Genomic DNA, 22,363 nt, shown 5'->3' with positions numbered 1-22,363 from the left:
CATTCTTGGACAACTCGATCCTTGTCTTTTGCAGGAAAGATTCGGCTTGTTTCGTCTATCATCTATGGCATGGTGAACTTCTGGAGTGCTGTATTTAACCTGCCAAAAAGATTCTATGCGGATGTGGACTCTTTATGTGCTGCTTTTCTCTGGAAGAACAAACTGGACTCAGCAGTGGGGGCACAGGTTGCGTGGCAGGATGTTTGTAGACCGAAGGAGGAAGGGGGTCTGCGCATACGCCGTCTTGAAGACTTCCAAACAGTTTTTCAGCTGAAATTACTTTGGAATCTGTTTGCTAGCTCGGGTTCCTTGTGGGTGGCGTGGTTGAAAGGTAACGTTTTTCACAGGAAAAGCTACTGGGTACTAGAGGAGTCTCAAAGGCACTCGTCTACTGTGAAAAGCATGTTACGGCTTAAACCTCTCTTAAAAGATTTTATGCATTGTGAGATTGGAAATGGCAAGAAAGCTTCTTTTTGGTTTGATCATTGGAGCGATCTCGGGCCATTGATTGACTTGCTTGGGAACACTGGTCCTAGGCAAATGCGGATGAGACTTAGTGCAACTGTCTCAGATGCAGTTCAGGAAGGAGGCTGGCATATGCCTGCCGCCCGTTCAGAAGTGCAGGAAAACTTTATGGTGAAGCTCACCTCCATCTTTCCGCCAAATGATTCTCAGGGTGCTGATACTTTTCTCTGGCGACGGGTCTCGGGCTTGTTTGCTCAGTCTTTCTCTTCCAAGGAAACTTGGGAGCAGCTGCGTTCTCCCTCTCCTTTGGTGCCTTGGTGCAAAGTTGTGTGGTTCAAGGAAGCAGTTCCGCGCTATTCCTTTATAACATGGCTTGCTTTTCAAGGTCGGCTTCCAACAAAAGACAGATTAAGAGGATGGGGGATCAATGTTACAGCAGATTGTGTTCTATGCTCTGCTGCCCCTGAAACTCACGACCACCTCTTCTTCGATTGTTCTTATTCTTCTGCGGTATGGGAAGCTTTTGCACGCCGAATGTGGCCATCCCCTCCATTGGATCTTTGCTCTATCTCCCCATGGAAGCTAGGCAACAACCCCAAACTCAAGCTGCGGTCACTATCAAGTTGATTCTCCAGGCGGCCTGCTATCTCATTTGGCGAGAACGAAATGCAAGAATATTCAACAACATTTCTTCTCCTGCTCCTACCACCCAAGCTGCTCTAGATCGTTCTATCAGGGATCGACTACTCTCTATACCAGGCTCTTCTCCTCGCTCTCCTTCTCTTCTTGCTTTTTACTTTGGCTGTATCAATTTCCCTTTCTAGCTTTTATTTCCTTTCAATAAATTGTTTCAACAATGTAAAGTAAAAAACAGAAAACTTAATATAAAATTTAACTTTTTACCAAAAAAAAAAAAAAAAAAGTGAGTATTTTTTTCCCAACCTCATCATTGTAAATAATGATTTAAAATCTTTCGATTTATGCTTATTCTCTTCCAAGTTTTTATTTTATAAAAAAAATATAAATTTTGCGACGAATATATACTTTTACTGATTTTTTTATTTCGCTTTCAATTTTGATTAAATTAGTTATTATATTTTTGGGCTATAAACGTTAAGCCCAAGCACAAGCCCAATACTGCCCAATACTTGATGTATTAGAATTCTCTAGTCTCCTAAGTTTCTATCTTTCGCAGCATCTCTTGAAAGCTTTCACCTTTATCTTGTTTTGTCTCTCTCTCTCTCTGATCTGTTGTTGTTCTTCTACAGACTCCAGAGGCCAGAGCATCTCTCTCACTCTCATTTTCACACTCTTCACTCATTGTTTCCTTTCTCAATGTGTTTCAAAGCACGGAGAAACAGAATCAACCTCAAGGAGAAGTATCGGTTCTTTTGATTCTGCTTCATCATCGTCTACGTTTTCGGGTTTCTTCTCTTCTCATCGATTTGAGCTTGTTAGGGTTTGTTTTAGTTCTATGGAAGATACAGACTTTGAATCCCGTAAATAGTTCTGGTGTATTTGTTGCTGTTTTGGTACTGTAATCAGATATATCTTCGATTGAATCTAAAAGGTTGAAAATTTAGGTTTTGATTAGGGTTTTAGAAATGGACAGGATTAGTAATCTCTCGGATGATTTGCTCTTGAAGATTTTGTCACAACTCCCTACCAAAATTGTTGTGGAAACAATGTTTTTGTCGATACGTTGGAAGTTTCTTTGGACAATGGTTCGTAAACTTGATTTTGACGATGGGTTCGACTATAATTATGATGGTAGATACTTTGATGATGGTTTCAAGAGATTTCGGCAATACGTCGACAGGTTTATGGTATTGCATAAGTCTCCGCGTCTCGAGACTTTGAAGTTCAATCTTGGTACTTTGTCTAGTACTGATGATATGGAAACATGGATCAGAATTGCCATTGTTCGCCAAGTGCGTGAACTTGAGATTAACCGTTTTCACCTGGATGATGATAAGTCATTCATATTGCCATTGTGTCTGTATACGTTTGAGAACCTTGTGGTTTTGAAACTCTATAAAACGATTATTCTGGATGTTCCTTGGGATCTTGAGGTTACGCTTTCGTCTCTGAAAACATTACACCTTCTGAGTTTGCAGTACATAGACGAAGAATCCCATCGCAATCTTTTAGCGGGTTGTCCTGTTCTCAAGGAGTTGGTTGTGGACAAAACTGAACATTGGTCTTTCAAATCCTTCTCTGTTATAATGCCTTCGTTAGAGAGATTCTCTATAATTGATGTGTATACAGAAGAAGAATACCGTACTGTAGGAATACCATTCTTTTCCAACGATAGTTTTGTGATTAATGTCCCGTCTTTGAAGTACTTGAACTATGTAGAAATACCTATGACTTAGGTCATTTGTGTTCGAGTGAGAATATGCCTGAGGTGGTTGTGGCGAATGTGAAGCTTGTTTGCAAAAGTCCTGAAAAGCTGATGAGATCTCTTACATCAGTCAAGCACCTCTCTTTATGTTTACATGGTTCAATGGTAAACAAAAACACAACATATTTTCTGTGATGTGAATATTTTTTTCATTGCGCTATTACTAATGTGTGTATGTTTCTGTCTTTCTCTATGCAGCTTCAGCATCGTATTGAATTCTATCAGCTTGTTCACCTAGAGCTATGTGGATGCAGCCCAAAGTGGTGGGATCTACTTACTTGGATGCTTGAAAGTTCTCCTAAACTGCAAGTTCTCAAACTGAATAAAGTACATATACCCTGCCCTGATACATACGGTTTCTATACTCGTTTTATTGTCTTAAAGTTCTAGTTTCATGGTCTAATACACTATAATTTGTTTTAGTGTAAGGAGCGCTATGATATAACGAAGTCCATTGGGGACAACCGAGTTCTGTTCCTGAGTGTTTGCTGAGCCATCTTAATAATTTTGAGTGGGAAAATTACAATGGAAGACGGAAAGAGAAGAAAGTGGTGGCGTACATCCTCAAGAACGCAAGAATGTTAAAGACTGCCGCCATCTTTTCTTGGGAGAAAATTCCAACTCGGAAACGCAAGGAGTTGATTTCTCTGCCTAGGGCTTCAAGCTCATGTCAGCTTCTTCTGGATTAAAAAAAAATATTTAGGGGGTGTTATTCAACAAAGGTGTTTAATGGATTTAAAATATTAGTAAATTTCAGAGTCCAATGGTTTTGTAAATGCTTTGACTGTGGATTTGGATGTCATTAGGATTTGAAAAGCTTTACTCATGGTTTTGAAAGTCATTTACTAGTAGACTTTTTATTTTATTTTTGAAAGTAAATAAAAAAAAAATATAACTTATCCATAAATTATGTTGTGAATTAAAACCAAATAATTAAACTTTGTATAATTACGTTGCGTTACCTTAGTTAGTAATGCAACTGTTAAATTATGTTACGCCCACCTACCGTAGTCCATTGCAATTCTTAGACTCTTTGAGTAGGCTTGATTGCCCTTCCTCCCTGGATCCTTTGAGAGGATTTATCATCCATCTCGTGACCATATACTCCCATGTCGAAGGCAACAAATTGATTGCTTACTAAAGCTTCAATGACGGGACAATTATCAATGACGGGACAATTATCGTGGCTGGAGAAGAGGACAACGACGACGATGACGACAACGACGACAACGAGGATGAGGACGAGGACGATGATGAGGACGATGATGATGAGGATAATGACGATGACGATTTTACAATACGTTATTGATGACGATGACGATGATGAGGACGATGACGATGACGATGACGATGATGTAAAATATGTTAAAATCTAAAGTGAAACAAAATTTACTGGAAATAGAATAACAACGATTTTACAAGTGCTTTAAAATCATCTAACAAATGTTAAATCCAATAACAGCATATTTTATTGTACTTTTTAAAATACCTAATTGAATAACGCTGAATTTTGAAATACACCCAACACCATTAAAATCCAAGGTTGAATAACACCCCCTTAGTTGTTCAAGCTATTAAGATGTTTAATAGAGAGAAAACTGCATATCAGTCAGTTGTATGAATTCCCCCTCTACTGGTTTTATTCTCAAAATGAAGTAACTGTTGATTAAATTAGTTATTATCAAAATTCTCCGGTCTCTGTTTCTATGTTTCGTCGCACTTGCAGCATCTCTTGAAAGCTTACGGCCTTTTTCATCTCCCTTTTATCTAGTTGTGGCTTGAGTTCGAATTCACGCGAGGAACCAAACCATCTCTGTCTTTCCTTTTCTTTTGTTGTGATTCAATTATTTAGCATTTGCACTACTACTCATGGTTCTGACATTCTCTATGCAGCTTCAGCATAATATTGACTTCTATCAGCTCGTCCACCTGGAGCTATGTGGATGTTGCCCAAAATGGTGGGAACTACTTACTTTGATGCTCCTAAGTTCTCAAGCTCAATAAGGTAAATCTGCAGTTCTCTAAGGGAATTAAAAAGGAGTTGGTTTCTCTGCCTAGGGGTTCAAGTTCATGTAAACTTATATTGGATTAAGAAGAAATTGAAATAGTCTCTTGAAGATTTGCTCTTACATTTTGTTTTCAAGAAAACGATCAAGGAAAATATAACAGAGTGATGACAAACTTCTTTTCTCCTGATTTTTAAGGCTGTTTAACTATCATATATTGGGCTATGAACGTTAAGCCCAAGCCCAATTTTTGATGTATCAGAATTCTCAAGTCTTAAGTTCTTCTCTATCTCTCGCAGCATCTCTTGAAAGCTTTATCTCGTTGTGGCTTGAGTTCGAATCCACGCAAGGTACCAAACCATCTCCATCAATCGAATACAAAGAAATCTCTGTCTTTCTTTTTTTTTTTTTTTTCTTGTGATTCTAAATCGTCGCTTGAGGTTTTGGTTTTCTCTTTATGAGAATTTCTAGGGTTTTCTTGATTTCCCCTGTTTTTTTGGAATCCACGAGTTGTGTTGCTTACGAGTAATCGTTTCGTCCTCAATATAATGCCGGATTGAGTAATTCGAATCGAACCCATTTTCAAATTTGGTGTCTTCCGTTCAAAGATCGAGACTTTTGTGCCTTGTTGACTGCATTTTTCGAAGATGCGCATTTCAAGAGAAGACGAAGAAGACCCATCAAGAAGAAATCGAAGGAATCAACCACCATTGTCGCTTCCTCAAACTCTCAAACATTTCCAAAAAGATTTGCTTGCTGGTGCTGTAATGGGGGGCGTTGTTCACACGATCGTGGCTCCAATCGAAAGAGCGAAGCTTTTATTACAAACACAAGAGAGCAACATAGCAATCGTTGGAGACGCAGGGAAGAGAAGGTTCAAAGGAATGTTCGATTTTATCTTCCGTACGGTTAGAGAAGAAGGTGTTATATCTTTATGGAGAGGCAATGGGAGCAGTGTGCTTCGTTATTACCCTTCGGTTGCTCTCAATTTCTCTCTCAAGGATCTATATAGAAGCATTCTTAGAAACAGTAGCTCTCAAGAGAATCATATCTTCTCTGGTGCATTAGCTAATTTCATGGCTGGTTCTGCAGCTGGTTGTACTGCTTTGATTGTTGTTTACCCTCTTGATATCGCACACACTCGTTTAGCTGCTGACATTGGGAAGCCTGAAGCTCGTCAGTTCAGAGGAATCCATCATTTCTTGTCGACGATTCACAAGAAAGATGGGGTTAGAGGAATTTATAGAGGCTTACCTGCGTCTCTACACGGTGTGATTATTCACCGTGGCTTATACTTTGGAGGGTTTGATACGGTTAAGGAGGTTTTCTCAGAGGATTCAAAACCGGAGTTGGCATTGTGGAAGAGATGGGGTTTGGCTCAAGCTGTGACTACTTCTGCTGGATTGGCTTCTTACCCGTTGGATACAGTTCGTAGACGGATAATGATGCAATCCGGGATGGAGCATCCGATGTACCGTAACACATTGGATTGTTGGAAGAAGATATATAGGAGTGAGGGGTTGGCTTCTTTTTACCGTGGAGCACTCTCTAATATGTTTAGAAGCACAGGTTCGGCTGCTATCTTGGTTTTTTATGATGAAGTGAAGAAGTTCTTGAATTGGGGAGGGATCTAAGGAGTAAGATTAACAAGCTGAGAGGTAAGCCTTGTCAATCCATATTAGAGACAGAAGAAGAAGGATTATTCATTTTGTTACTACACCTTAACAAGGAGACATATGTAGAGAGAAAGCTTTAGGTGATAATATTCGTTTTTGAGGATTTGGCTATGCATCTTGATTCTTTTCTTCTTGTTATAGACTTCTGTGTGTATTGAGGAAAGAAAAAGAAGGAAACTATTTTGTAAATAAAAGACATGGATTGGTCTAATCCCAAGTATTGCATTCGTTTTTGATATAATTTGTCATCAATTTGAGTTTTCATTATTGATAAGATTACAAAGGCTCGAACTTTGATCTACTCTTGTTCTATGGAAGTGGGTCTCTCCAAGACATTGTACGATGGTTTCTCCTTATACGTGGTTGCTGCAACCTTTCTGCTGTTCTTGCGAGTCAGAAACTAGCAAGACAACTCTTAACAATCTTTCTGATATTCAAAGGATGCATCATTAAAACAGTAGTAGGTTCTCCTTTGTTTTTGATGCAATAAGTTTATGAGGTCTCTTAGTGATACTGCTTGAAATGTTTTGCTGTGCTGAAGCGCTTGGAAGTTGCCTTACTGAATGTGTTTTTCCTCTTCGACTCTCTCTTCCTCATTTTTTTTGTGATCTCTCTGTTTCATTTTTTTAAGTTGGGATGATAGGTGTTTGTATATGTAAAAGACATGCCTTAAACGAATGCTGAACAGAAGAAATCAAGCTTCATGATTTATTCATTGGCGATGATGAATCAGTGGCACCAAGTTAAATACTCTACCAATAAGGCCACAAAGATTATATATTTTCTCTACTCTGGCAAATATCTTCCGAGTATTTGAAACGAAGCACTTCAAGATTTACTCATTTTATGCAGTATCGAAATATTTGGGCAGATCGATTCTTTCAGAACAGTGTTTTTTAGTTCTATGTTACTTCTCTATCTATTGGTTTGCTTGGGGAGAAAAAGTAAAGGAGGTTGAATTGAAAGCACTTGATCAGGTCAAAGAGTGCGAAATTAGAGTTCGTTGGCTGAAACAGAGTAAGTGAGTAACTAACTTTAGGCTCTAGTAAAATTTGGGGGATTTTTTTAGTGATGATTATAAATTATTAAACAAAAAAAATATATAATGCATGATTATATCACTCATGAGGAAACTAAACTAATAATGCATTACAACAACCAGTTTAGGTTATTTCAGTCACCATTTCGTTCATTTTTCAGATGTTATAATGAAGTTTTCATAAAAAAATAACAAATAACATCTTTTACTCAATATAACATCTTTTACTCAATATACTGTATATAATTATAAAAAGTTTATAAAGTGTTGCGATCGGTTTAACTAATATATAATGGATGGAATCATGAGTCAATGTAATTGTTACCAAAATTTTCAGGATTTTATTAAATTTACAATTTTTGGATTTTAACATAGGATTCAGACCTGATTGGATACGAAAATATTGAAATCTTTTTTTTTTTTTGGTATATTTTGGAGAAGTAAAAAGTAACAATAAGAAAAAGAAAAAGAAAAATAATCTGTTTTCGTGTATTTTACTTAAACTTTTGTGGAAAAAAAATGTAATATACTTAAACTAGGAAACGAATAAGCCTTTTTTCAGTTTCTTTTCTTTTCCTGATGTAAATATGAAAGAACTTTCTTCGCTAAGAAAATGCAATTAGGATTTTAGGGTTTCTCCCTGAGGCGACGAACGAGACTAAAGGTTAAACCTTTCTCTGATCTTTTCTTTTTTTGCTATCAATTCTATTTTCGTATGCTGAGTTAATTTGATTTGCTAGGGTTTGCGAAATTGCTACTGGCTTGAGAAAGCAAGATGTATTAATAGTATCGGGAACAAATTCATCAGAGGGACAGCAGAGACTGAAGCTTTTGAGAAACTTTAAAGGGTTAGGTTGCAATGGATAGGATAAGTCTCTTGTCAGATGACTTGCTCTTGAAGATACTGTCTTCGCTTACATCTAAAGATGCCGTGACCACAAGCCTTTTGTCAAAACGTTGGTGTTCACTTTGGAAGTTTACTCCCAGGCTTGTTTATTTGGATCTAATGTATAAGGATCCAAACACTGTGTATTGGAAAGCTTCACGTTTTGTTGACAAGTTTTTGCTACTACACAAGGCTCCTGTCCTAGAATCTGTGTTACTCATAGTTGATCGAAATTGCTGTCCTACGGATATTGAAACATGGATTAGTGTTGCAAGTTCTCGTGTGTTGCGCAACCTTTACTGTTGCCGATATAGACCTGGTTCAGAGCCCATACGGTTGCCTAGGGACTTGTATACATGTGCAACCCTTGTGAGTTTAAACCTACAAGCAGAGTTCATTCTGGATTATGTTCCTTTGACAACTTGTTTCCCATCACTCAAGGTTTTGATCCTTTATCTTGTGAAATTCTCAAGCGAAGAGATTGCCGGTAGATTTTTTTCTGGTTGCCCTGTCCTTGAAGATCTGAGACTGGTTCGAGGCACCAATGACAACTTGAAAACTTTCACTATCGCAGTTCCTTCATTGCGGAGATTATCTATCATAGACTTGAACTGTGGTTCTCATTTTCCGGGAGATGATGTTGGTTTTGTTATCAACGCTCCTTCTTTAAAGTCGTTAACGATTGCTAACCAGTTTACTTGGTGCTATTCATTAGTGAAAATGCCTTACCTCGTAAAGGCCGATATCAAGCTTCGACAAGGTGATTCTAAGATGTTTGAGGGATGGCTTATCTCAGCCAAACACGTTTCCTTGTGTTTACATCCACCGACGGTAATATCTCTATATGTGTTTTTGTTGGTTAACATATTCTCTTTGTGATTACAAAATAGTTCAATTCAGTTATGATGTCACTTGCAGGATTCATGTCCTCTAGGCGTTTTCAGTCAGCTAGTATCTCTAAATCTTTGTACATGCTCTTTAGATTGGTTTCGTCTTATACTCAACCATACACCTAAACTCCGAGTTCTCAGATTCGAATTAAAACAAGTTAGATTGCATTCAAAGGTAAAACCTCTCCAGAAATGTTACAGCAGTTCTGTAGATGTCCAAACTCAATGGGAGCAGCCGAGTTCTGTTCCTCAATGTTTGGCTTCGAGTCTTGAAACTGTTGAGTGGATTGATTACAAAGGAACACAAGCAGAGAAAAAAGTGGCGATGTATTTGCTAGAGAACTCTGGACAGCTAAAGAAAATGCGTATTAGACCCTCGAAATCGACCAATGATAGCGAGAAGCTCAAGATGCTGCAAGAGCTATCGTCTACGCCGAGGAGTTCTAGCAAATGTCGGCTTTCGTTCATCTGAAGCATGGTAATTCAAATAGTCGTTTTCGTTTTCATTCTTGGAGCATCTTTACTAGTTTTTGAAAAATTTACAAGTTTTGACTTGTGTGATTCTCGTTACACGTACTGTCTTTTCTTCTCAAGTTATTGGTGTTTTCTTCTCAATTGGTGTCATTATGACCATGAGAAACCAACCATACTCTCTGTTTTTCTTTTTAGATTTACGATGGATAGTTTTTTCCCTTAATATTTAGAGTTATATACCCAAACAGAAATATTGTTTCACTATATAATCAGACTTTGCTCTTAGGTGAACTTGCCTACAACTGTGGACTCCTTCTCAGGCACAGAGAGGCTACCAACCAGAGATAGAAGACTTTGAGGGGGTTTATGGTTCCATTATTTTGCACTCACTGTTCTTCGAGTACAGAATCACATCACCATCTCTTCTATTGACTGCGAGTTTTCTACAAGAGTCTGGCACCAAACATATTTAACAGCGACAGACGAAAAAGAGAGATGGATTTAGGCTTGTGTTGTCAACTCTAATCTTAATCGAACGGAGCGGAGCAGATATCTTCTTATGGCTGTAAACCTTGGCTGCAACTTTGGACTACTTGTCCTCAGGTTCCATAGGTTCTCATTAAGGCTGCATGTGATATTTGTTTCCTTGTAAGGCAAGACACTCAGCTTTTGTGTGTGGCTGTGTGACCTTTACCAAAAGTTTTTGTCTACAAAAACTTTAATGGGGTTAGAAAATAACATATATAAATGGGCCAAATGAAGAAACTTAATAGGCTAACTCAAATACGAATATATCTCTATTCTCTCCTTTAGTGGGGTTATTGGTTAGAAATTTGAATTGAATTTTAAAGATTTAAATTTTATGTAAAATCTGTTGTTATTAGATTAAACTCTGCTAAAGTCTAGTGTTATTAGTTTGTGATTTGCAAAAAGTATTTAAAATCTTAACAAATTTGGGTTATTGGATTAAGAATTTTACAAAATCATTAAAAGTTTTATAAAACAAAAGAATCTTGGATTGTTAATGAATTCGGATTGTTTGGAATATTATACAACATTTTAGAAAACTAATCAACAAAACTATAAATACTCTCAAACAATTCTTAAAAATCGTGCACTTATTCCCTGTTGATAATTTTATTGAAGGGTTCAAAAATTTTTATAAATTAAAATCCAATAATAACTTTTACAGAATAAATTCTTTTACTCTTATTCCCTGATTCTTCTTTTTCAGCTTTCAAGCGGTGATACTCTTCGAGTTAAATAATTTGTCGGATTCGGCAATCTATATCGACTCCTTATGTTTACATCTTAAATCATCAGATTGGGTATTGCAAAACGTGGCTTAAGTAAAGAACTTTGGTCTGTAGAATCACAAAAGACTATGGTGCTGTGATTCCTTTGCACCAGGTTTATCTCGTGCTGTTCTGTAAACTTTTGTGGTAAGCCCCGTACTTAACCTTTCGATTTGATTTTTTTTTTTTTTTAAATAAATTTCGTCGTATTAATTATAATTAGAATTTAGGGTTTCAATGGGGGGGGGGGGGGGTGACGAAGCTACTTAGGTCAAAACCTTTCTCTTTCACTTTCAACTCTCTCCGTATGCTAGGGTTTTGCGAGATTGCTACTGGCTTGAGAAAGCAAGATGATCTAACCCTTTTTTTTTCTTACTGTCTTCCAGCATGGGCAACAAAATCAACAGAGACACGTACTGGAACTTTTGAGTTGCAATGGATAGGATAAGTCTGTTGTCTGATGATTTGCTCTTGAAGATACTGTCTTTGGTTACAAGTAAAGATGCCGTGACCACAAGCCTTTTGTCAAAACGTTGGTGTTCACTTTGGAAACATGTCCCGACGCTTACTTATTGGGAACAAAATTATAGAGATCCAAATACTGAGTTCTGGAGACCATCACTTTTTATTGACAAGTTTTTGCTATTACACAAGGCTCCTGTCCTAGAAACTATGAAACTCATACTTGGACGGAATTGCCGTTCTACACATGTTCAAACGTGGATAAGTCTTGCGATTTCTCGTCGTGTGCAGAATCTTTATGTTTTCCGATATAGACCTGCTTCAGATTCAGATACGCTCATACGGTTGCCTAGTATACATGTGGAACCCTTGTGACTTTACACCTACAAGCAGAGTTCATTGTTGATTTTGTTCCTTTGACAGTTTGTTTGCGGTCACTCAAGGTTTTGACCCTGTATCTTGTGAAATTCTCAAGCGATGAAAGCGTTGATAGCTTTCTTTCCGGTTGCCCTGTCCTTGAAGATCTGAGACTGGTTCGAGGCAGCAATGACAACGTGAAAACTTTCACAATCGCAGTTCCTTCATTGCGGAAATTAAGCATCATAGACTTCAACTGTGGTTCTCATTTTCCAGGAGATGATGTTGGTTTTGTTATCAATGCTCCTTCTTTAAAGTCGTTAACGATTGCTAACCAGTTTACTTGGTGCTATTCATTAGTGAAAATGCCTTGCCTCGTGAAGGCTCAAATCAAGCTTAGACATGGTGAATGTAAGAACTTTAAGGGCTGGCTTATATCAGCTAAATACCTTTCTTTATGTTTACAACCACCGATGGTAATATACTAATACTATGTGCTTTAATTTGTTGATTAACATATTCTGCTTGTCATTACAAAATAGTTCCACTCACTTATGATGCCACTTGCAGGATTCATGTCCTATAGGCGTTTTCAATCAGCTAGTGTCTCTAAATCTTTGTACATGCTCTTTAGATTGGTTTCGTCTTATACTCAACCATACACCTAATCTCCGAGTTCTTAGATTCGCTCTAGTAGAAGTACGGTGGGCTCGAGAAAATCCTCCTATCCAGAGATGTTGTGGAAATTCAGTAGATTTTCAAACTGAATGGGAGCAGCCGAGTTCTGTTCCTAACTGTTTGATTTCGACTCTTGAAACTGTTGAGTGGACTGCTTACAAAGGAACAGAAGCAGAGAAAAAAGTGGTGATATATTTATTAGAGAACTCTCGACAGCTAAAGACAATGGTTATTAGATCCCTGAAATCGACCAGTGATAGTGAGAAATTCAAGATGCTTCAAGAGCTGTCATCTATGCCGAGGAGTTCTAGCAAATGCAGGCTTTCCTTCACCTGAAGTTCTCCCGGATCTGACAGATATAATGATATTGTCGTTTTCATTCTAGCAGTTATATTGTTTTGAAAATTTTTCAAGTTTTGACTTCTCAAGACTTGTACTGTCTTTTCTTCCCAAACTCTGTTTTATGATGAATAGTTTTCTTAAATATATTTAGAGTTTTACCCAAACTAAAATATTGTTTACAGACTTTGCTCTTATAGATGAACTTGTCTACAACTGCGGACTCCCTTCTCTCAGGTTCTATGTGCACATAGAGGCTACCAATTACCATCTCTTTTTTTTTGAATGCAAGTTTGCAAGAAGTGTCTGGCACCAACCAAACTGCTGTTTCAAAGATTAGGAAAAAACCTCCTCGCAAGCCTGCTGCTGCTGCTGTTACTTCTTTGATTTTTCAAACCCAAGGAGACCTCAGATGTCATAAATTCATAATTAAGTCCATTTTTTTGAAGCTCCTCTTGTAAGTTACAGTCTACACTACACACCCCTTTAATTTGAAGGATTTTCAATACTATCTCGATAGCTACAAAAGGATATATATTTTTCTTCGTAGAGACGATTTAGGGTTTCACTTTGTAGGCGACAAGCTATTAGGTCAAACCTCTCTTTCCCTCTATAAGTTTCTTCGTATGCTGTTAATTATAATTAAATTGGCTAGGGTTTGTGAAATTGATACTGGCTTGAGAAAGATGCTTTGACCTATTTTTTTCTTACTATTCTCCAGCATCGGCAATAAAATTAACAGAGACACATAACTGAAACTTTTGAGGGTTTTTAAGGGTTCGGTTGCAATGGATTGGATAAATATGTTGTCAGATGACTTGCTCTTGAAGATACTGTCTTTCGTTACAACTAAAGATGCCGTGGCCACAAGCCTATTGTCAAAACGTTGGTGTTCACTTTGGAAACATGTCCCCAAGCTTACTTATAGGAACCAAATTATAGAGATCCAAACACTGAGTTCTGGAGACCTTCACTTTTTGTTGACAAGTTTTTGCTACTACACAAGGCCCCTGTCCTAGAAACTATATGGCTCATACTTAGGAATTGCCGTTCTACACATGTTCAAACATGGATAAGTCTTGCAATTTCTCGTGGCGTGCGCAATCTTTCTATTTTCCGATATAGACCTGGTTCAGAGTGCATACGGTTGCCAAGGAGTCCGATATAGACCTGGTTCAGAGACCTTCACTTTTTGTTGACAAGTTTTTTTTTCGGCTGCTTAATGCTTATATATCATGTAGGTTCCTGTGGTAATTTTGAAAGACGAAACAACTAAAAGACCTAGTTTTATCTTTGTTGTAGATTCAAGTTTCTGGTGCTAACAGAGAAATCTGTGGAAACTGAAAGCTTAGGATTTGAAAAAGGAATGGCTCATATGGATAGGATAAGTCATTTGCCTGAGGAGCTTCTTTTGAGAATATTGTCGCTACTACCTTCAAAAAATGTCGTAGTCACAATGGTTTTGTCAAAACGATGGAAGTTTCTTTGGATGTTGGTGCCAAGACTTGAGTATGAACATAAGATTTATCGAGATGCTGAAGACAAGAGTTTCTCTCGGTTTGTTTACAGTTTTTTGTTGTTACACGAGGCTCCAGTTCTAGAAAGTTTGCGTTTGCGTTTCAATCATGGTTGGAAGTCAAGTGCTATAGATATTGCAGTATGGGTTAGAACTGCTGTTAAACGTTTTGTCCGTGAGTTGGATATCGAGATTAATAGTCATGCCATGAAATATCCGGTCATACTCCCATGGAGCTTGTATACCGGGGGATGTAGAATGCTTGTGACATTGAAACTAAATGACACGACTCTTGTGGATGATTCTTCCTTGCCAGCTTCTACTTTCCCATCTCTAAAAATATTGAACCTTGTAAACATGAAGTACCCGAGTGAAGAATTTGTCAACAAGTTGCTATCTAACTGTCCTGTTCTTGAGGACTTGGTTGTGGAACAATGTCCTGGTGACAATCTGACGTCCGTTCTAACTGTCAAAATACCTTCTCTGAAGATATTATGCTTTCGGTGTAAGCAGCTTATTACTGACCTCGACTCCTACATAGATGAAGAAGACAAAGATTGTGGAATTGTGATAGATGCTCCTTTGTTAGAAAGCTTTAGCATTTTTGATGATACTGATGGATTTAACGATTATGTTAATTCTGACGGTGGATATTGTTGCATCATGAATAATATGCCTAAGATTGTGCATGCAAATCTCAACATTAGTTATCGTATTCGGAACATTATGGGTTCTATTACTTCGGTCAAGCGTCTCTATTTACGTTTATCAACCGCAGAGGTAATATCTTCTTAACAATACATGATGTTCCTTATAACGTTTTACCACTCTGCATTCTTGATGTTCCTTTTTCTAACCAACATGACCAAAACTATTGGCACTACATTGCTACAAAGTGTGGGTTCTGTCTTTGATATAATCTGTTGGCATTATATTGCTTGTGTACTTGTTATGCAGACTGCTTATCCTGTCGGTAGTGTCTTCCACCGTCTTGTACATCTAACGCTATGCATATGTACGACAGACTGGTTGAAACCACTTATGTGTCTGCTCAGAGATTCTCCTAAATTACAAGTTCTCAAATTTGAACAGGTACTGTCTGTTATAAATCCAAATTATATTTAGTTATCTTCGATCAGGTTATTTTGCCAGTAATGATGACACTATGCACCGTACTTCTATATCTCAGTGCCGGGGCTTTCAAAACCTGCACTTCTGCTGGAATGAACCAAGCTCATCAGTTCCTGAATGTGTGTCAACTAGTCTTGAGACTCTGGAATGGGTTAAATATGAAGGATCAGAAGAAGAGAAACAAGTAGTAGCATTTATTTTAAGAAACGTAAGCTGTTTAAAGAAAGCAACTATCTCCTCTAGATCTAGGGATCCTGTTAAGAAACTTGATATGCTTAGGGAGTTGTCATTTTTGTCAAGGTGTTCCAGTACCTGTCATCTTACATTCGACTGAAGCTACTGTCATCCTTGAAAGGGCAGGACACGTTAGTCAAGTCAAATCTGTTTGGTTGTTTTGTGATCTGAATCTTACATATATAACCTCAATTGTAGAAAATAAAATCTAAAAAGCATTCCTCGAAAAAAAAAACAGAGTTTAAGAAGATCCTTAATAAAACGACGACGTCTTTATTTTTTCTTAAACGATGCTCTTCTCTTGTTATTAAAAAGGAACCAACGTTGCGTTTCAGACACGAAAGCGAAAAACAAAACAATATATATGTAATTCAATCGGTTATTGTGTTTCAATTCCGTTCCTCGCATCTTTTTATATTTCTTCTTCTTCGTTTTGTTTTCTGAATAAACTCTATATGATGGTTCCCGATAATTTAGTGCGTAATCTTCAATCCCTGAGAAAACTATACGGTCTACTCGATTCAAATTCAAGGACTGAATATAATCCCGAGGCATATCTGGTGACATTTTAATTACCCCATCTTCAGCCTCCAGAATCATAATTTTTTCTCTAATCAGAGTATTTTTAACATTAATTAGGGAACCTTCAAATTGCAGTTGGATGAGGACATTTAGTTACTATTGAAGAGATTGCTAGATGTTGTTTCCTATGAAATTTTCCTTAGACAATCAGAGGTAAGTTAAAAAAAAATTCTGTATTCACATTTTTGTTTATACATCTTCTGATCTTCATGATCGTTGTCAGTATTCTTGTGTTCTGAATTTTGGTTACTGTTAATTTTAAATTTTGTTATACAGATACTTGCATCACAGTTAGGTCTAAAACCGTCGAATGTGGTGGATTCCTCTGCAATGAGAGTCAACGGATCTCAAATCTCAGAAAGTGGTAAACTGTTTGAGGCAAAAGGAACCTTAAAGCGCTATCCTAGTAAGGATGGTTTGACAGAAGAAGTCACTGATGCAATGGAACTAATTGATACACAGCTTTCTGCTTTAAGATTTGTTTCTAATCGTGTGAAAAATGAAGCAGAGAAATCAGTTCCGAGCCATGATGATCCAGTTTTTCCTCTTCATGATCAGTTTGTTCGGAACAAGTCATCACAACCTCTTCCTGTCGAAGCCCTTGATTTCAAGAAGCCAGGTCAGAGTAATATGAAACCAACTTTGGTGGATCAAAAAGCTGAAAGTTGGGATGAATATTCATATGAAACCGAGAGTGAACGGACACGGTCTGGGACAGTTTCTATTGAGCAATCATCAGAAGAAACCTCTGAGTCAGACTCTGGCTCAAACTGGGAAACTCAGACAGAAAGTGTCACCGAGTCCGGGTCTGATTCAGACTCACCATATACACCACAGAGTGATGATGATGACTCTGAAGACAGTGCTCCACATAAAAAGAGAGACATGTCACACGATCCTGCAAAACAGAGGAAAAAGGCGATGGGGCGGTTTAAAAGATTGAAAAAGAAACTAGGAAAAGTTTTTCACCACCATCACTATTACCACCATAAAAAGGAGCAAGGCCGTAAGGCATCACCTTGGAAGAAATTTCAGAAGACACTTCACAAAAACAAAGAAAAATTAGTTGAGAGACAGTGGAAATCAGAAACCAAAAGTCTTATTACACGTAAGAAGCAGCACCGAGGTGGGCAATTCCATGCGCTTGTGGAAGGTCTGATGAGACATAGAAGGCATTCAAAGAAACAAAAACACAAGTCTCAGGGACATGGCAAGAAATCACACTGGTTGAAAACCTTGAAGAAGCGTCAAGGTGGTTTAAAGTTTCCTAATAGAGGACGTGTGATGTTGGAAAAGAAACATTATTTGTCTAAAAATGCTCAAGAACAAGACGATAACTAGTCTCTTACACGAATGTAAATAAATGTATTTTACAATGATTTAAGTTGCAATTTCGAATGTCTTCTAAATGTTTTTTGTTGTGTCTTAAACCTAGTTAAGAGACAAATCACTTACCTCGTTCACATGAGAGGAACATCTCACGCTCCTTCTTGAGTCAAGTTACTGTTATGTCATTCTGTTCTGTGTTACATTTTAGTCTAATTCAACTGTAACTACTGATTTCCGGTTTAGCTTCTTTGGCTCTGATATTGGTTTGGGATAATTGGATAGTCTTGGTTCAGAAGTTAGAAAGGAACCTAAACATTTTGTTGCATTGCCATTAGGAAATAAACTATCGAATTACCTTTAGTTGATTTAGTGGAGATGTGATCGTGTTTAAGGGAAATAATACGCTCTGTTCTTGTTTTAGTTGGTTTGAAATTTCTGGTACGGCCAGTATGGTTCAATCTTCAGTGCAAAATCAAACCCAAATGTATAAAACTGAATATTTTTCAATTGATTAAGTAAGATTAATGTCAAACATGTGCTATTATTTGTTATTTTATACAAGTTATCTTCACCAACAAAACATATACTGTATTTAGTTCAGATTTTTTTTATGTATCAGATAATGGCTTTAATATTAATTAGGTTTAAATTTGTAATTTAAATATATTAGCTAAGAAATGTCTTATTTTAGATTAACTTCCCAATTTCTATTTATAATTAATAATTAATTTATGAATTACACGAGAGATTTCTAAAGTATTTGCTTATTCTACGATTTTAGTGGAGTTAGTTTGGATTTTGTTTGTTGCTATTTCTATATATCTCGCTAGGGTTTTGCTTTACTGTGCGTCCTTGCTTATGAATTCTATTGATTTGTTTGGCTCTTGAGAATCTTATAAATCCCTTTGTTCGTCTTTTTTGATGTTTTCAGGCTTTTAGATTTCTCCGGATGCTGAAAGCTCTTAACTATGGACAGGTTAAGTCATTTACATGATGAGCTTCTTTTGGATATATTGTCGTTACTGCCTACCGCTAAAGATGTTGTGGCCACAATGGTTTTGTCAAAACGTTGGCGATTTCTTTGGAGGATGGTGCCAACGCTTGTGTACGATGATAGCTATCAGAACACTGATAAGGAAATATTTTCTACCTTCGTAGACAGGTCTATGGTGTTGCACAAGGCTCCAGTTCTAGATACTTTGCATTTCAAACTCGGTAAAATCTTTGGTACTGGATATACTCTGGCTAGAGCTGCAGATTATAAATCTTGTGTGCGTAAACTGGTTATCGAGATCGATACTTCTCCTAGTAGTAGTCAACCTCCAGTCATGGTTCCTTGGAACTTATACAGTGGGGTTTGTACAATGCTTGCGACCTTGATACTACAAAACGTGATTCTGATGGAATTTGCTGCTACCCCAGTTTCTTTCCCATCCCTAAAAAAAGTTAAAGCTTAAATTCGTGAAGTTCGCAGGTAGTAAAGCTGTCAGCAAGCTTTTATCCAGTTGTCCTGTTCTTGAAGACTTGGGTGTGAAGGAATGTTCAGGTGCCACCACTTGGAGCGTTAGAGTGCCATCACTAAAGCGTTTATCCTTATTAGAAAAAGTAAACAATGTTCTTCATGAGTTTGTAATAGATGCTCTTTCTTTGGAAAGCTTGAAGATTGTTGACTATTCGCTTGGGTCTCGTATCGCTGAGAGTAATATGAGTAGGATCATCACCGCAAGTATCGACTTGTTAACTCCACAAACAGAGCAGCTTATGGGCTCTCTAACTTCAGCCAAGAGTCTTTTTCTCTGCCTACCAAACTCAAAGGTAACATGTTGTTTACTACACATTAACTACATTTGATATGGTCACTAATTGACTTCTCTTATGATCAAAACTATTGACACTACGCTTCTCATGCACTGAAATTATGCAGGATGCGTATCCGTTGGTAGAGTATTCCGCTCTCTTTTACATTTAACTATATGCACATGTGAGACAGACTGGTTGAATGTACTTATACGTGTGCTGAGAGATTCCCCTAATTTAAAAACTCTCAAAATTCAACAGGTATGTACATATATCTCACCTCAATTCATTCCGTGTCATTGAGATAAGGTTACTATATTAGTACAATCTATTGATATGTTGAGATGTACTTGTATCTGATCAGTACCATGTCTTTCGTGATGGTGAGCCCCGCCCATGCTGGAAAGAAACGAGCTTGGTGCCTGAATATCTGTTACCTAGTCTTGAAACCTTTGAATGGGTAAAATATCTAGGAACAGAAACAGAGAAAGAAGTAGTAGCATTCATCTTACGAATCGCAAGCTGTTTAAAGCAGGCCACTATTAAGTCCTCTAAACCTGTTGACCACGACAAGAAACTTGAGATGCTCAAGGATTTTCCAGTATCGTCTAGGCGTTCACCAGATTGTCTGCTTGCTTTCAGCTGGAGTGTTATATCTTAATCTTAGATAAGCAACTAGAAATTTGTTATGTTTATCTTTTTCTTAATTTTAGCTCATTGAATGTTTTTATGTTAGGAAAAGGTTCTTGGAACTCTTGGATATATCTCTATCTTCCTCAAACAGGGGTTGCTCTCTTTGTTGGTGATTAATTACACCTCTAGTTGGAGGAGTGGGGTGGTTCCATTTATGCTTTTAGATGAGTTATGTATTGTTTGATCAAAATATTTGGCCGCTTTTTTCATTTTTTTTTTGAGACAAAAATTTGGTCGTTTGAAATTTCTTAAAGAGTTATTTAAGTTGATAGATAACAAGATTTAGAAAGATATTAAGGAAATGAACAATTTATAACTTTGCTATTAATAACAATCTATGAATACAATATGAGCCAAAAAAAAGAGATTATTTTTGCATATAGTATAGGAGGAAGGTCTTGTAAATCAGGTAATCAGCTATGTATCTCATGTTTGACAATCAGTGAACTTCTACATATATAATGCTATGCGCTCAATATACAGAGACAGCGAAGCCAGTCGAAGTCAGTCGACTGAACATCAACATAATGCAATGCGCTAGCTTGACTGAAGCTATAGAAGGCACAAGCTGCTCAGTATGAGAAAGCAGCTTTGTATGTTTTTTCTTTATAATATATAGAGATCATTGAGGCTGCTTTGTACTCTTTGCTTTCTCTCAGAGAAAGAATTTTTTAGGTGTCTTCATTAGTTTGTGGTTTAATTTATGGTATTTGCTCCATTTCAGTCTATTGAGAAGGTTAGATTTCATTGCTTGTTGTGTGCTTGTCTTTATCACCTTTAAACATTCATTTTTAGTTTACTTTAAAAAAAAAAAAAACTACTCATTTCCGTTTTCTTTTGTTCCCAATGGTCGACTGCTTTGAGAAACGCAGCGACTATTATTCTAATAAAGACATTAGCCCTTTACCCTTAGGGGTTAGAAAAATAGTCATAAATTCTTAGAACCTGAAGCGTCGAAGAATTTTGAAAGTTGCACCGCTTTCGAATCAATTAATATTCTTATATTAAGAGAAGTTGGTATCACCGTATCAGTAGAGAAAAAAAACTGTTTTTCTGATTATACAGAGCCGTTTCAGGTAATTTACCTATACTGTGAATTTCTTCTGATTCTCTCAGTCGTGCTTATTTGATTTTCTAACTTGTAAGTTTAGTTCATAAAAATAATTCCTGGATTAACTTTAAGCACTAAGTGAGTTTGGATTTTGTTTGCTTCACTTTCTATTTGTGGGTTATGTACCTCGCTAAGGTTTGCCTTTGACCTTGCGTTGTTGCTTATGATTGTTTGCATGGTTCATGAGAAAAACACATACTTAGAATTTGATATCCTTTGTTGCTTTCAAAATCTGATTTGTTCGTATATTTTTTGATGTTTTCAGGTTTTGACTTAGAAAGTGTAAATCTTTTGAAACGCTTAAAGCTTGATTTAAAAGTGGATATGGAGATTGATATGATTAGTGAGCTGCCTGATGAGCTATTCTGGAGAATATTGTCGTTCCTGCCGGCCACAGATGTGGTAACCACAATGGTTTTTTTCTAAACGATGGCAACATGTTTGGATGACGGTGCCAAAACTTGTATACGATGATAGCTTGAACTCCAGCTATGAAAGATTTTCGCGTAGAGAATAAACCCTGCTTCACCTCTTATAGCTTGTTACTTTGAAACTTAAGAGTGTCATTCTTGTGGATTTTTCATCACCGACGACTTTTCCGTCTCTCAAAACTTTGAGCCTTCATTCTGTTGAGTATCCTGGTGAAATTTTTTTCGACTCGTTTTTTTTCAATTGTCCTGCTCTTGAGGATTTGGTTGTGGAGCAATGTCCTTATGACAATGTGGAAATCTTCTTCATTACTGTTCCTTCTCTCAAAAGATTAGTACTGCGGTTTTACCATATAGATGAATCTCATTTATTTGTGATAAGTGCCCCTTTAGAGTTTTTGGACATTGTTGACCGTAGCTGTGGTTCTATTAGTGTCGATCTCAATATGCCTAAGATTGTCAAAGCAACTATTGACGTCACTAGTGTTTATTATCCTTCGGAAGTTCTTGCTTCTATTACTTCAGTCTGAAGGTTTTTGTAGGTTTAGCCACTCTTTAGCTTAAACTATCA

At 37.2% G+C, this 22,363-nt stretch overlaps 2 protein-coding genes and 5 pseudogenes across 5 annotated transcripts; all 7 read left to right on the top strand.

Moving 5' to 3' along the window:
• Window positions 1-1,662: 1,662 nt before the first annotated feature.
• Window positions 1,663-3,710, top strand: LOC109127191 (putative FBD-associated F-box protein At3g50710; annotated as a pseudogene). The gene is made up of 3 exons (XR_015570448.1): window positions 1,663-2,974; window positions 3,068-3,196; window positions 3,293-3,710. The product of XR_015570448.1 is annotated as a putative FBD-associated F-box protein At3g50710 (transcript).
• A 1,232-nt stretch (window positions 3,711-4,942) lies between these two features.
• LOC104726189 (ADP/ATP translocase At5g56450 pseudogene) lies at window positions 4,943-6,789 on the top strand (annotated as a pseudogene). The gene has a single exon (XR_015570480.1). The product of XR_015570480.1 is annotated as an ADP/ATP translocase At5g56450 pseudogene (transcript).
• On the top strand, window positions 5,615-10,710 carry LOC104726190 (putative FBD-associated F-box protein At5g56440). The gene is made up of 4 exons (XM_019232519.2): window positions 5,615-8,254; window positions 8,331-9,307; window positions 9,395-9,844; window positions 10,127-10,710. The coding sequence occupies exons 2-3, from the start codon at window positions 8,450-8,452 to the stop codon at window positions 9,836-9,838; spliced, it is 1,302 nt and encodes a 433-aa protein (XP_019088064.1). The 5' UTR covers window positions 5,615-8,254; window positions 8,331-8,449; the 3' UTR covers window positions 9,839-9,844; window positions 10,127-10,710.
• Window positions 10,711-11,077: 367 nt separating this feature from the next.
• LOC104728937 (putative FBD-associated F-box protein At5g56440) lies at window positions 11,078-13,072 on the top strand (annotated as a pseudogene). Its single transcript, XR_015570286.1, has 3 exons — window positions 11,078-11,282; window positions 11,522-12,430; window positions 12,525-13,072. The product of XR_015570286.1 is annotated as a putative FBD-associated F-box protein At5g56440 (transcript).
• Window positions 13,073-14,337: 1,265 nt separating this feature from the next.
• LOC147935480 (putative FBD-associated F-box protein At1g32375) lies at window positions 14,338-15,952 on the top strand. Its single transcript, XM_087471681.1, has 3 exons — window positions 14,338-15,267; window positions 15,445-15,588; window positions 15,677-15,952. Exons 1-3 carry the CDS (start codon window positions 14,338-14,340, stop codon window positions 15,950-15,952), a joined length of 1,350 nt encoding a protein of 449 aa, XP_087327807.1.
• A 355-nt stretch (window positions 15,953-16,307) lies between these two features.
• LOC147935479 (protein KOKOPELLI pseudogene) lies at window positions 16,308-17,775 on the top strand (annotated as a pseudogene).
• A 945-nt stretch (window positions 17,776-18,720) lies between these two features.
• LOC109127440 (putative FBD-associated F-box protein At5g56390) lies at window positions 18,721-22,322 on the top strand (annotated as a pseudogene).
• Window positions 22,323-22,363: the final 41 nt, after the last annotated feature.

The sequence above is a fragment of the Camelina sativa genome, chromosome 11, assembly GCF_030686135.1.
Source record: "Camelina sativa cultivar CO46 ecotype springtype chromosome 11, ASM3068613v1".
Classification (NCBI taxonomy): Eukaryota; Viridiplantae; Streptophyta; class Magnoliopsida; order Brassicales; family Brassicaceae; genus Camelina; species Camelina sativa.
The sequence above is the reverse complement of the archived record's forward strand: the minus strand, read 5'-3'. Positions and strand labels throughout refer to the sequence as shown.

Bases quoted from the DNA above. Each gene is read 5' to 3' on its own strand.
- LOC104726190 (XM_019232519.2), top strand. From the start codon at position 8,450: ATGGATAGGATAAGTCTCTTGTCAGATGACTTGCTCTTGAAGATACTG. The intron at 9,308-9,394 runs GTAATATCTCTA...TGTCACTTGCAG, and splicing joins TGTGTTTACATCCACCGACG to GATTCATGTCCTCTAGGCGT.
- LOC147935480 (XM_087471681.1), top strand. From the start codon at position 14,338: ATGGCTCATATGGATAGGATAAGTCATTTGCCTGAGGAGCTTCTTTTG. The intron at 15,268-15,444 runs GTAATATCTTCT...CTTGTTATGCAG, and splicing joins TACGTTTATCAACCGCAGAG to ACTGCTTATCCTGTCGGTAG. The intron at 15,589-15,676 runs GTTATAAATCCA...TCTATATCTCAG, and splicing joins AATTTGAACAGGTACTGTCT to TGCCGGGGCTTTCAAAACCT.